This window comes from Cygnus atratus, chromosome 1 (assembly GCF_013377495.2).
Source record: "Cygnus atratus isolate AKBS03 ecotype Queensland, Australia chromosome 1, CAtr_DNAZoo_HiC_assembly, whole genome shotgun sequence".
Taxonomy (NCBI): domain Eukaryota; kingdom Metazoa; phylum Chordata; class Aves; order Anseriformes; family Anatidae; genus Cygnus; species Cygnus atratus.
In genome coordinates, this window is record NC_066362.1 from 106,633,910 (window position 1) to 106,648,423 (window position 14,514).

General features: G+C 36.5%; 1 protein-coding gene across 1 annotated transcript in view; it reads left to right on the plus strand.

Annotated features, from left to right (window-relative positions):
• Positions 1–14,514, plus strand: part of NCAM2 (neural cell adhesion molecule 2) — a 286,892-nt gene that overhangs the window by 207,058 nt on the left and 65,320 nt on the right. The window contains exons 10-11 of the mRNA XM_035545772.2: positions 5,225–5,412; positions 8,679–8,775. Of these exons, the coding sequence (XP_035401665.1) occupies positions 5,225–5,412; positions 8,679–8,775 (285 nt within the window). The remainder of the gene's footprint in view (positions 1–5,224; positions 5,413–8,678; positions 8,776–14,514) is intronic.

The following is a 14,514-nucleotide window of genomic DNA, read 5'->3' on the forward strand; positions in this document are numbered from 1 at the left end:
TGAGTTCTTGATGATGGGAAATACATGACAGTATTAACCATCTAAGAGAGACTCTTCCAAAAATATAGTACAGGAAACATCCAGCATCTTAGACCTGACAATCTGTCATATATTTTCCCTGTATGATCCAGGAAGATGAATTATTTGAGGAACAAATAGTCAAAAGTTTGAAAATCTACATTCTTAAATGAAGAAGTACAAATCTGATTCTGCACACCAGTTTGCTATTACAGCTCTCTGGACACATGCTGAATCAGGTAATTTGCCATATCCAATTTTGTGTATAACTATTAACATACACCAGAGCTGGATCTTTGAAGTTGTTAATTGAATTACATTCTGAATGAGACGTGATATATGGGTCTGTTCTTGAATCACTGTTCTCAGACATTACGCCTAATAAGGATATTTAAATGCTAGAGACACTTTTCAGGTCAGAGTTTGCTTCTCCTACACAATCTTCTTGTACAGTATATGGGTAACTACATCTCATAATTGTAGTGCTGACCTGTCAGTTTCTGTTACAGTGGTCACTCAGCATAGGAGAGGCAGTGCATTGCATGGAGTTACTGGACACCAAAGCCAGCTCAGTTCGGGTCACTGCTGCACTTGCACTGTGTCTTGTGAGGCTCATTGCCCATTGGCTTGAGAGGTCCCTGCTATAGGACTTCTTGTAACATGCAACTCAAATCATGGGTTACAACAGTTTAAAGGCACATCCATTACAATCTCCACCCCTTGTTCTTTTGGACCGGGCCATAGGGTTTAGCATTGCAATGAACTCCTCCCCTCACCCCTGATCCAGCCTGGGTTTGTCCACTGGCCACAACCCTCTCAGAAGTCTACCTACTGTGTGGTGGAGTTTTATCCACAGCCACAGATGCTTGGAGGTCTGCCTGTTCTGGTGTGGACTTAGTATCAGGCCACAGCCTCCTCAGAGGTATACCTGCTGCAGCACGGACTTAACTATAGCCGCAGTTGCTTCAAGGTACATTTGCTCTGGTGCAGCCTTTTCTATTGGCCATAGTCACTTCAGAGGCCCCTTCAGACACCTGCTGTGTCGTGGTCTTATCCATGGCCACAGATGTTTGGGGGTATTCTGGCATGGCCTTATCCACGGACACAGACACTGCAACAAGTACCTGCTGTGGCTTGGACTTTCTCCATGGCCACAGATGCTTTGAGGGGTACTTTGCTTCAGAGTGGACTTAATCCATGGCCAGAGAGATTTCAGTGTGTTTGTGTTCCTACGTGGTCACAGTCCCTCTGATTCAAGTTCAGTTTGGATTTCCAGCCTGTCCAGTACAACAGCACAGGAACAGCACTGATGACCTGTTATGGCCACGTGGATGGCCATAACTGTTATCAAAATGTTCCCAGGCACAGCAAAGCAAGATGATAAGGTGTAGAGCAAATGGCAGAAACAAAAGCATCCACTAACAAGCACTGGATTCTACCATACAGTACAGCAAGCAAGCCCCTATCAAGCACAGGAGCCTGCGAATTAGCATATAAACAGCTATAGCATCTGTAAATTTGGTCTAGCACACTCCACATTGCAATCAAATCTCTCATCATCTTGAATCCTTCAAGCCCAACACTGGGTGCCAAAAGGACTGATGTAGTTCAACCTGGCAGGCAACTAAGTGCCACACAGCCACTTGCTCACTTTCCCCAGGTGGGATGGGAGCGAGAATTGGAAAGGTAAAAGTGCGAGAACTCATGGGTTGAGATAAAGTTTACTATGGAAAGCAAAAGCTGCATGTACAAGCAAAGCAAAACTAGGAATTCATTCACTACTTCCCACTGGCAGGCAGGTGCTCAGCCACTTGTGGTTTAGCAAGGCTCATCGAGTGTAATGGTTCCTTGGGAAGACAAACACCATCACTCCAAATGTCCCCCCTTTCCTCCTTCTTTAACCCAGCTTGTATTCCTGAGCATGATGCCACATGGCATGGGACATCCCTTTGGTCAGTTGAGGCCAGCTGTCCTGGCTGTGTCCCCTTCCAGCTCCTGGTGCACACCCAGCATCCTCGCTGGCAGGGCAGCGTGAGAAACAGAAAAGGCCTTGGCTCTGTGCAAGCACTGCTTTGCAACAACTAGAAACATTGGTGTGTTATAAACACTGTTTTCATCAAAAATCCTAAACACAGCATTGTGTGAGCCACTACGAAGAAAATTAGCTCCGTCGCACCCAAAGTCATGACAATACTAAACATGTTTCTGTTTGATAAATACCAATTTTGTAACCATTTAAGCACACTATACTACAGCTAGCAATGAAAGTATACAGGAAAAAAGAAAATGTCCTTTCATTCTCATTTTTTTTTTATTTTATAAGAAATATCTAACAATGTATAAGAATATCTTTTATTTGTACTTTAAAAAAATATTTCCAGAGCTATTTTCTTTGTATGAAACATCACTCCAGTTATTTACTCCTGACTAGCAAATCAAAGATCATGTTATTTAAGATGATTTGCCTGAAAGTATCTTCTACTTTTGGCTATATCAGATCTTTCAACTGCTGGGGAAATTGCTGCAAAGCCTTTTTTTTCCAATCTTTTGGGAGAGAAAACATAAAGCTAATTTTGTTTAGCAATGCTTTGCATTTTGGAGTTGTTGATTTTGATATAGCTTTATCTGAAGGACTTTTTGTGATTTAAGATGCTAAACCTGTTAGTATCTGTAGTCATGTGTAGATGACAGTCCATAACTCACCTACTCTTTTAAAATATAAGTAGACAGGTACTACAGTGATCCAAAATCTGCCTTTAGAGGACAGAGCAGTTTGAACCAAAGTCACTACTCTCCTAGATGCTTGTACCTACAGGAACTGGACACTCCTTTTTCACATGTAAGTCTTGTAAGTAGGATATGAATTGGCCCAATATTTACTTAAATTAACAGAAAGCGTCAGAAAGCATCAAACCATGTGATTTTTTCCTAAGACGGGAAAGTTAGTTGGGTTCTGACGGAACATCTTTCTATCTGCCACATTCATGCCAGTGTTCATTGACAAAGTGAAGTTACTTTGAGAAATTGTCCGTTATGGAGGACAGAGCTTATCTAAAATCTGTTGTTAAATAACTTCATTTTGTGTCTCATGCACACTGTGATGAGATTTCTGACCCATATGTTGAACACACATTCAGTGCAAAAGCTGTCCGCCAGGAAGAAGTCAGTTCATGCAGTTTTCCTTCAGGTGGATCCCACTGCTAACTTCATTTCCAGAAGCCAAGTGTCTGACTCTGGGCGTTCTGACGTTCCTGACCATACCTAAGCATAAAACAGGCATATGCAAAGTTTGCTTTTATCTTCATAGAGCTCCATTTTTGTGATGTCATATCCTGAATACTCTTTATTAGTCCATTCTTTGCAAGAAGATATTTAGATGTTTAAATATGTTTTTAAAGGTCTATGAGAATCAAAGAGCAGTAGAATTACTTACCATAACATCTGAAAAGGAAAGAAGAGCTCCTGTGTCTTGTAAATAAAATTATATGAAGACATACTTCACTTACTTGTATGAAATCATCTTCTTTCTTACAAAAATAAGGGCTGAATATTTATTAAAAAAATATGTTGAGCTATGTAGTAGACTTTATCTGTGCTTAGAACAGATGACAGTTGTCTCTGATCTAAGCCTGTATGTATGCATGCACCAGAAGCATAATAAAAACCAAAAAGTTACATTTTTGCACAAAGGTAAACACAAAAAGAAGTTGAAAACATGTACTTCAGAAACAAGAAAGTAGTTTAAAACCATTCTTGAAGCTAAATTTTACTGTTAAGTCAAATGTGTTCTAGTCTCTCATAGACCTATTAGAAATTTTCTAGTCTAAAGTTAAACTAATTGTGAGAAGACTAGAACAGAATTTCCAGAGACACAACTAGAAGCATTTAATAACTATTTATCAACATATATATGGTTCAAGTATTAAAAAGAGATACCATGGCGCCAGCTATAACTGATAATTCTCTTTAAGAACTGTGTTTCCTTCGCTTTCAGTAATATAAATGATATTTACTTAATACTCTTAAACTATAATAAGAGTGCGATTATAATGGAAAATTCATTTCAAAATAAATATTTAATAGACAAAAATATGATTTACCCAAGACAGAAGCAGAGGAGCAGGAGAGAACCACTCCTGCTCATTTCTGGAGACCATTAAACTGCTTCTGTTTTCCAGGGAAACAGTGAGTAGAATGGAAGAGCCTTGTCACTGCTGGCATTGTGATCTGAAAAATATAATTAGTTTGCAAGCCAGCAGTTTTCTCTGTATCTGATTCAGTGTTTGGCTACATGTTTAGTATAGCCATTTACAGGCAAGGTTTGTAAGGAAGATGCACCATCTCTTTGTCTGTAGCTTGATGATTTCTTAAGGAACTGATATGAAGATTATCCTAAATAGAAAGCATACTGATATGCACAATGTTTTATCTGAAGTAGGTAAAATGCATAGCAATATTTTAGGTGTTCTTTTTTCTTTCATTATTTTATTCTAGGTTTATTCACACAGCCAAGTTTCTTTCTTTAGAAAGGTTTCATAAAGTATATGATCTGATAGGAAATTGGTGAAGCATTTACACATCTATGAACATTCAGAGAGAGTGTAATTTCTCCATGGCAAAAGGAGACTCTATAAAATCAGCAACTGAACAGTGTACATATATGTTTCATACTGCACCTCCCTTTGTCACCAGCCATTGGGAAGTAATAAACAGCTTGGGAAGTCAGTGTGCTGACTGAACACAGAACCCAGGGCCACATCCACACATCCACCTGCAGATGTCACAAGAGAAGGAACCTGCCTATTACTTTCATGCACTGAACCCTAAACATCATGTAATAATGCACCCTAACAAAATGTACTGTGCCTTTCCCAGAGTCTGGCTGGAGAGTTTCTCATCATTGGGATGAAACAGTTTTTGTCATTTCTGAGACACATCTTTCAAGGGCCTGATATTGCCTAATGTTAAATATAATTAGCAAGATTTCTCTTCCTGAGAATTTCAGCTGAAACAATTTCAGCAGAGGAGAAACCAATGAAAATAAGAGCTTAAAAAACTCAGGGTTGAACACTGATGTTGCCACAGTTAGTAATAAATTGAAACAGCATTCAGTTAAAACTTTAGAAGATTAGTACTTCAATAGAGTTATATGGTATGTTTTATACTAAAACAGTTAACATATTTGTGTATTACTTTCTTTTTTCAGATGCTCCAACATTTGTGTCAAATCAAACCATGCATTACTCATGGGAAGGCAATCCCATCAATATAACATGTGAAGTGCTGGCAAATCCATCTGCCACAATTCAGTGGAGGAGAGGAAAATTAGTTCTACCTGTAAAAAATACAACACATCTGAAGACCTACAGTGCAGGAAGAAAGCTGATTCTAGAGGTAAGGCTTAAAAAAGAAATCAACATTGTGACATTAGTTAATTAATTTCTTCTTCAGTTTGGCACCATCACAAGTCTTATGCAGTGTGCTTAAGGTTAAGATTTATAATTTAATAAGTAAAGGTCTTTAAAAAAAAACAAAACAAAACATAAAAACTATGTATGAACTGATTTATCTCCACATTTCTTGTGAACATTTGGAAAATAAACCTCATTTACATGGCTTGTGTTCAGTTTTGCATCTGCACTGAACGCTAATGTGACTTTCATTTATTGCAAGTAAATAAATGCATAAATATAATATTAATCCATCGGGTTGATAGTAAAAATTAAAGTGACTATCTGGTAGGTGCTTGGTATATACAAAAATATATGTGTGGCTTCAGTCAAGACCAAACCAGAAGGGGAAAGTGAAACTAAACTGCAGTTGGTTTAGATGGCAATTATTATTATTATTATTATTATCTTTATTTATTATTATCTCTAAATGTATCATCTTGACTAAATAGTGAACTACTGAATAGTAATGTACAACAAGTCATGTTCCTTGATTAGTGATTTCACAACAAAGTGTATTCAACCGCTATCTCCAGTCCTGGGCTCACCTGTTACAGCAACTAGATACTCTCTCCTGACTGAATGTGAGAAGTGTGGAGGAAATTAGCTTTCTTCGTTTAAATCTAGTATTAGCAGCTTCAGCATATTTTTCTCAGTTGCCATAGGAAAAATGGTTCAGAAGCTGTAGGGCTAGTACGAGTGGGGGTCCTACATCAGATCCCAAGCAAGAGGTACATGATATTCTGAAATAAGCTGTGTCTTTTTCCTAAAGTCCAGACAATGAACCTCATTTCTTGAAATTTACGGTATGTGTGTTACTTTGTTGCTTTTTTCAGAAGCGTTACTTGTAATAGAAAAGTCTAGTTTTCTGTGAGATGTTAAGTGATTGTCCCATGGGAAATTGGATAAAAGGGGAGCAAGAGAATGTGGATCATTATGTAATACAATGTCAGAATAGAGCATAATGACATAAAGAATTTTGAAATAAATGACAAGCTGATTTATGCATGTATGATGACAAGTGAATTCATTTATCTGATGAGAAATGATCTATGATAGCAAATCATTATCTGCTCTCTGTAGCCTTTACAGGAATTAACTATAAATTTACAGATCTGTGTTATGTTGTGGGAAGAAGACAGAAAGGAAATATTCAGTCATTCTAATAACTTATCCTTTATTTTGCCTGAAAACTCATATGTAGCTTCTGGTTTTAGTGAGTTTACTCAGGTTAGCTAAATCTTGGTAAGCATGAATGGTTTTTACTTACCTCATCACATATTAATCAATTGGCTGGGTGATCACACTCAGAGAGTTGACATCAATGGCTCAATGTCCAAGTGGAGATCAGTAACAAGGGGTGTTCCAATATTGACCCCTGGGTCGGTATTGGGATTTGTGCTGTTTGACATCTTTGTTGGTGACATGGACAGTGGGACCGAGTGCACCCCCAGAAAGTTTGACGATGACACCAGGCTGTGTGCCACGGTTTACCAGAGGGACCTCTGCCATCCAGGGGGACTTTGGCCTGAGAAGAGGGCCTGTGCATACCTCTTGAAGTTCAACAAGGCCAAGTGCAAGGTCCTGCAACTGGGCTGGGACAATCCCAAGCACGAATACAGGCTGGGCAGAGAATGGATTGAAAGCATCCCTGAGGAGAAGGGCCTGGGGGTGTTGGTGGATGAGAAGCTCAACGAGAGTTGGCAATGTGCACTTGCAGCTCAGAAAGCCAACCATATCCTGGGCTGCATCAAAAGCAACATGACCAGCAGGTCAAGGGAGGTGATTCTTCCCCTCTGCTCTGCTCTCATGAGACTCCACCTGGAGCACTGGGTTCAGCTGTGGGGCCCCCAGCACAAGAAGGACATGGACCTGTTGGAGTGAGTCCACAGGAGGACCGCAAAGATGATCTAGGTGCTGGAGCATCTTTCCTATTAACACAGGTTGAGGGAGTTGGGGTTGATCAGCCTGGAGAAGAGAAGGCTCCAAGGAGACCTTATGCGAGTCTTCCAGTACCTAAAGGGGGCCTACAAGAAAGCAGGAAAGGGACTCTTTGTCAGGGCAGGTAGTGATAGAACAAGGAGTAATGGTTTTAAACTAAAAAATGGTATATTTAGATTAAATATTAGGAAGAAATTGTTTATTGGAGGATGGTGAGGCACTGAAACAGGTTGCCCAGAGAAGCAGTGAATGCCCCATCCATGGAAGTGTTAAAGGCCAGGCTGGATGGGGCTTTGAGCAACGTGGTCTAGTGAGAGGTGTCCATGCCTATGGCAATGGGGTTGGAATTAGATGATCTTAAGGCCCTTTCCAATCCAAACCATTCTTGATTGTTTGATTCCGTATTAGCTTTAACCTCTCCCAATGAGTTTTAGAGTCTTCTGGAAGTGGATTTCAGTTATTTTGATTGAACTGGGTGGAGTCATCAGGACTACCTTAATAATTCTGCAGGAAAAAAAATGACATTAACTGACATTAATTGAAACATCATTTTTTTACATGGTTCAAATGTTAAATTACATGGAGGAAAGAGGCTTTTGATAACTTGACACTTGCAAAACCACAGCTTTCCAAGAAACAGTCTCCACAGTTCCCTTAAAGAAAAGTTTGGACTATCAACGAAATGTGTTCTGCTCATTTATATAGGTTGGCAGTTAATCCACCCTTTGGTGCTATTTTGACAAGTCAATACAGACCCATGCCACCTAGAATAAATGTTATAGAGCCACTACATTAACTACAAAGAAAGCTTATGCTGCTCCCTACTTTTCTTTTTTACCCCTGAATGTCCAGTGTATTGTGAATCCCATAAACTAAAAAAAAACAAAATATTATCCTTGCATTATCTATAGGAACAGCATTTTTCAGACCTATCATTGCTTAGTTTAATCAAAATATGTGCAAATAGTGTCTTTGTGAACAAATGTGCAGTTTATTAATTTTTTCCTTCCTTGTTCAAAACTGAAATTATAGAGATAAACAATGTCACCATTTCCCATTATTTGATTTCCTAATTTGAATTTGAAAAGGGGGAGTTTAACATGAAAAAGGGTGAATCTAGATCTGTATTTTGGGGAATATACTAGACAGGCTGAAGTAAGAACTCATCTGCATATTGGTTAAATAAAACATATTTGCATTTCTGATTTTTTAAAAGAACTTTATTATTTGAATAGAAAGTAATATTTTCAAATTGTATTCATTTTAAAGATTGCTCCCACATCTGACAGTGATTTTGGACGGTATAACTGTACAGCCACAAACACAATAGGAACAAGATATCAGGAGTATACACTTGGTCAAGCTGGTAAGTTAAAAAACTGTTCACAAGTTTATTTAAATCTTTCTTCTCTTTTCATCAAAACAAAGTTCAGACACAATTTTCTCTGTTTATTTGATTCCGATGGAATGCTTGCAGTTAATTTTAATCCTCTAAAAGTAGAGTAGCAGTTCGAAGGAAAATAGGCCAATTCCCTCAAAATATGAATGCTCTTTGAATTTAATTTTAAGCCCTTCTGAAAATTGAAGAAATGTAATTATGTTAACTTTTTTCCTTTGCCCTTATTACATCCTACATTTTAACAGTGTGTCTTCATTACCTCAGTGGATAGACATATGGCTTGCAGGCAGTAAAAATAAGGAAGACGTAGGAAAGTCCTTTTCCTTTTTCTTTCCTGTATTTTCTTGAGAAACCAGAGAGAAAAGACTGAAATACTTGAGCAAAGAATTTTTATCATTTGCAGTTCTAGTTATTTAAAAGCAGAATTTGACCTGGTGTGCTAGACAGAGTTAATTTAAGCTCGGAAATGTTTTACAATCAGTTGTTAAAGAACTTATGAATATTTTTAGGTCCATCTATCATTGCTTAGGCAAATATAAAAATATGACTGTGTGTTTCAACTTCAGCAGGATTAACTATTAACTAATATTAAATGAGAGTTTCTTAGCATTTCTTTCAATGATATTTCGTTGAGGAATGGACCAACACTTATTCAGCAAGCTTTGACATCTCCTGACATGTGGATTTACATTCTTAGGTGATGCAAATTGTTCCACCTTTAATGACATCTATGGATTTATAATGTAGTTTACAGTAATAAAGTTACAGCCAAACTGAAAGCTATACAACCCTTAAAATGCGTTGTTATAGATCATTTTCTTCATGGAACTTTGAGGTCATACCATACTGCCAGACTGGCTGATATATTTGCAAGGTAGAGGTAGAAATAAAGATTAGAGCACTTCCAGTCTTGTATATATATTTTTTTAAAGTAGGGCTTGTATATTTTTTATGATCTTGAATGTTTCGGCTGTAATTTTTTGTTATATTTTTTGAATAAAAAAAATAAACTCTTTGGAGCCCTATTACTAGGAGGGCCTTTGTGGGTACATTGCTGAAATGTGTGTGTCCAATCACAACCTCTTTTAAGCTACCAATTGTTTTAATTTTTTTAGTACTGCTCAATAGGGCAATTATTTTCTTTTAGTGTCTCAGGAGTTACAAAAAATGGTTGTTTTGTTTATTAAGAAGTTTCTTAGGTCTAAGCTGTTCACAGCTTTGAAATTTTTTCCCATTTCTTCTAAGGAAATTATTTCTAACACACCATTTACTATTAACTCTCTCACTATATATATATTTAAATATATTTTATATGGTATACTATACTATAATATATTTATATTTATATTCATTTACCATGAATACTGTACTCTCTTTCTTTTGTCTTTGTTCTGTGGCCAAAGCAGTTGAACTTCCTAAAATAGGCAAATGTAGTTTTTCTTTTAAAAAACAACAGATTTTGATATGGCAAGATTTTATATCATACAGAAGATCCATTCTTCTTCATTTGACAACTTTTTCATTTGCTGTGTAGCAAATCTGATTGTCCTTTGGTAGCTACATGCTACACTCTACTATTAGCTCTTCCTTTTGCATGTTACTTAGTCCCAATTAAGTCCTAATTTCCTGCAATAAATTTATATTCTGCCTTACAAAACTCTCCCCAATTTAAGGAAAATCACAAGCTAATTCATACCCCAAACCATTTTTTGGTTTGTTTATTTCATTTCATTGTGTGTGTGTGAAAAGAAATTGTAGAAAAGAACAGTTTGTAGGGTCTTCATTCATGTTCATGATCATTTACCTCATTTGTCCCATTTATTTCAATGGAACCACTTGAACACTTGAGTTTCCATAAAAAAAGGCTAAAATTATGATTGTGACAGTTCATCAGTCCTACTTGTGGCTTTAAATATAAAAAAAGAATACTTCTTGTGACGTTCAAAATTAAGGTAGTAATAGAAAAGCTCTAAATTTTAATGAAAAACACTATTAACTAATTTCTCTACCAACTATTCTGTCTCTGGTTAAGAAATCTCAAGATTTATAGAAAGTTAGTGTTGATTTGAATAGGTAAACTATATCTATTATCTGTATGTTATTTGTGTCCTCCTTTAATTTAGGAAATAGACAACCCTCTAGAAACTAAGGATCCGATTTTGTAAATCTTGTGACTGGCATAGGATTTGTAGACTTCTATTAAATCTATCAAACGAGGACTGCACCTAATCCCCTGATTTTAGACAGGTTACATTTATTTCTCTTCATCCTGGCTTTCTCTTTGGGGCAACACAGGTATCTATTGATTCAGCTGCAGCATTTGCTCTGCTTGTTCTTCTGCAGTGCTAGGTGCTACGTTGGCCTCTGGAGTATTATCTCTAAGGCTCGATGCACGTGAGGCTCCACTGGAAAAGAAAAGCAGTAGAAGGGTAGTATGAAATCTGCTAAGAATGATTTCTCAGTTCCTCTCAAAAACAGACAACTTGCCACTAGAAGCCCTTTTTAAAGCCGTGAACATAGACGTTAGAAAATGGAAGGAAAAATCCTTCAGGTGTCTTACCTCTCAGGACAAAAGAAGATGAAAAAATGGAGCAATTCTGCCAATGGAAACAGAGGCAGTCAGATTCTGGTTACTGCTGTGCACTGTTTTTTTATAAAGATGTGTATACATATGGTAGCATCTCAGTAGATATTTTGTATCTGCTGAATATTTCCTAATTTTGCAAAACAGACAACAACGTCACAGCTCAGTGATGCTACAGGATTATTATTTTACCGATATATTTATTTCTTGCTTTTATACATAATTAATTTTAATACAAAAAAAAATTCTCATTATTAATTGAAAAACAACATGGTATTTTAATAATGCATTTTATTTCAGCTAATTCTCACATGAGAGCCCCTGGAAATGTGAACGAGAGAAAATAACTCCATACAAGCTGTTTTGGCTTTTTAACACAGCTATGTCAGAGATGTTACTGATTCCAGTATTTCAAACAGCTTACCATTCTCTATTTTTGCAAGAGTTTGTTTAACATTTTTCAGTCAATTCCACAGAAAATGTTATCAGCAATTTTGAAAGTTATGTATTGGGGTTGTAAGCAAATAAAGGTAAATCGGTATATATTTAGTGAAACTAACAAAGCATTATGGGAAGTTATTATGTTAAGCATGAGCTATATATGGACATTCTATAACATGAAATGAAATAGAAAATAGAATAAATTCAAATTTTGTAGTAATTATGATGAACATATATCCTTAATATGTCATTGTGGTATAGTGTTTATGTGGGGTTTGAGGGTGTCAGGACTCCATTGTGCTGGATAATCCTTACAGCAGTGTAATGCATAATATACACTATCTTGAAAGACTGACATTGTTAGCATTTGTACCTAAATAGCCTTTTTTTGGTGGGAAAAAAAAAACAGCAAATAAAATATGTATTTCTCTGTTATAATTTCTGCATTTAAGCTAACATTGACTGGAAATGAAAAATAGTCAGGGAGAGAGAGGATAGAAACATCATCATAATGTCAGGAACAAAATGCGGAATGCAGCTTTCTTCCTAGTTTTACTACCCCTATTGTTTTACTTCTGTAAATCAGGAAGTCCTAATGACTGATATTGCCCAAATAAACATTATTTTCATGCATTTAAATAGAGCCTGGATTTCCTTGTCACTTTGACTGTAAGTACTAATGCAGGGGTGTAACAGACTATTCCAATGGATCTGTCAGAGAAAAATAAATACTTCTTCCAGCTAGGAGATTGTAATAAGCAAAGTATCCTGCTAGGGTAAATTTTACAAATAACAATCATTTTACTGAATTGTTTTCTCTTAAAATTCTGCAGGAATGACTTATTGCTTCATGTTTTGTTCCATTTTTCTGCTTTGTTTTTTTCTTTTTTTCAGCAGATTCAAACTTTTTTTTGGTGTTGTTGTGTTTTTTTTTTTATTACTATTAGTTAAAACGTGATCATATGGCACGATATCATTATATTTTTTCTTTTGCCCCTCCTTAAGAAATATGGCTTATTGGTGACAGAAAAAGATTTCTTTCAAAATTTAGATTTGCAACCATAGCGATGTGTATGACAGAAGAACTATACTTGCTCATTGTAATTATACAGAGCTACTAAATCAGCCTGAACTCTGGATACTGTCATTTAAATCTTTCACAGCAACTGGAGAACTGCAACCTATTCAAGCTTTCACACTGAAAGGTGCCATTACTTGCAAAATGCTGAGAATCTTCAGTGCTTATTGAAGGCTTACTTACGTGTGCTCAGCACCTGACTGGTAGTGATCAACCCTTGAAAACACCATGAGTGACATCCTCTTTTCTCATTGCTTAAGCATTTAAATTGGTGTGTGAGTAACATGTGAAATACAAGAAGATCCACAGTCTTTTTCATTTCTTGCCACTGCAAATGAATTGCCTCACATCACATCCACAGCTTTTGTTTTAGAAGTCTACTTATACTCTGTTTTTTCTCTATGACAGGCTTAGGCTTTGACAAGCAGGTGAGCTTGGCAGATTGTCCCAATGGCTTTCAGAGCCTGAGGTGAGCACAGATATTCCTAGATTTGCCCAGATCAAGTTTAGTCGTAGATAATGTGAAATGTCAGTATGTAGGTAGATTATATTAACTAGTAAAGCATTTTTCCTTTTTGTTGAGATCTCATTATTGTTATTTCAAATGCTTTTGGGTAGACGAATAGAAAACTGTATGGCTATCAATGATCTAGTACAATGTTGTTGGAATAGATCTTAGATCTACTATCTTAAAATGGTAAATGTTGAAGTTATGACACAGCTAAACTGGATTTTTTTTCAATTCTTTCCTTTAGATATTGATGTGTATTTTGCACATGAACAGTATAAAGTTAGACTGAATCCAGAGACCCTGAATGTAAACCATGATTCACCTCCAAGGCTCTCCTGGCCTTACTTTCTCTAGACTTCCCTTCCCCATTCTTTCCTCTATTCTGGGACAGGAAAGGAGTTGAAAGTTCAGATGAATAGTTGATTTGTCTTTTTGCCTTAGTTTTTCTTTCAGTCTTTGCACATAGGAGGATACTTTTATTTTTGATGAAATTTGAACATCTCACCACATCATGCCTGGAATTGCAGCTAAGCACAGAGACCAACAGTGACACAGTGTTAACAGGAGCAACTGTTGGCAGAAACCACACCAATAAGAAGTGCATACAGTTTGAAAATTAGTTACATCATACAGCTCTGATGATGAATTACAAACTTGTCTTGCCAAATCATCCATTTCATGTTTTGCACAGTTTACCATAGAATACCAAGGATCTTACAGCATTTAGGAAGTGGTAACATATAATAAATTTTAACGTTAATGGTAATGTATAATAAAACTTTAAGAAATGAGAGATGCTATATCTGTTTCCATTCTAAAGCAATGTTACAGGGAATCAAAAAGGAAAATTAAAATGCATTCTATGATGTCATTAGACATGGAGAATTCCCAATTAATCAAATTATCAAATATATCTTAAGTCTCCTGTATACACAGAAAGTCAGTGAAGATGGGGAATAATGACATCAAGAGCAAATGAAGAAATGGGAAAGACAATAAATGAGCTTCACAGAAATTATATCCTGTAAACAGTCTTATGGAATCAGTTGATGTTCAAGATTTAAAAAGGTTGATCCATAAGTGATGAGAACT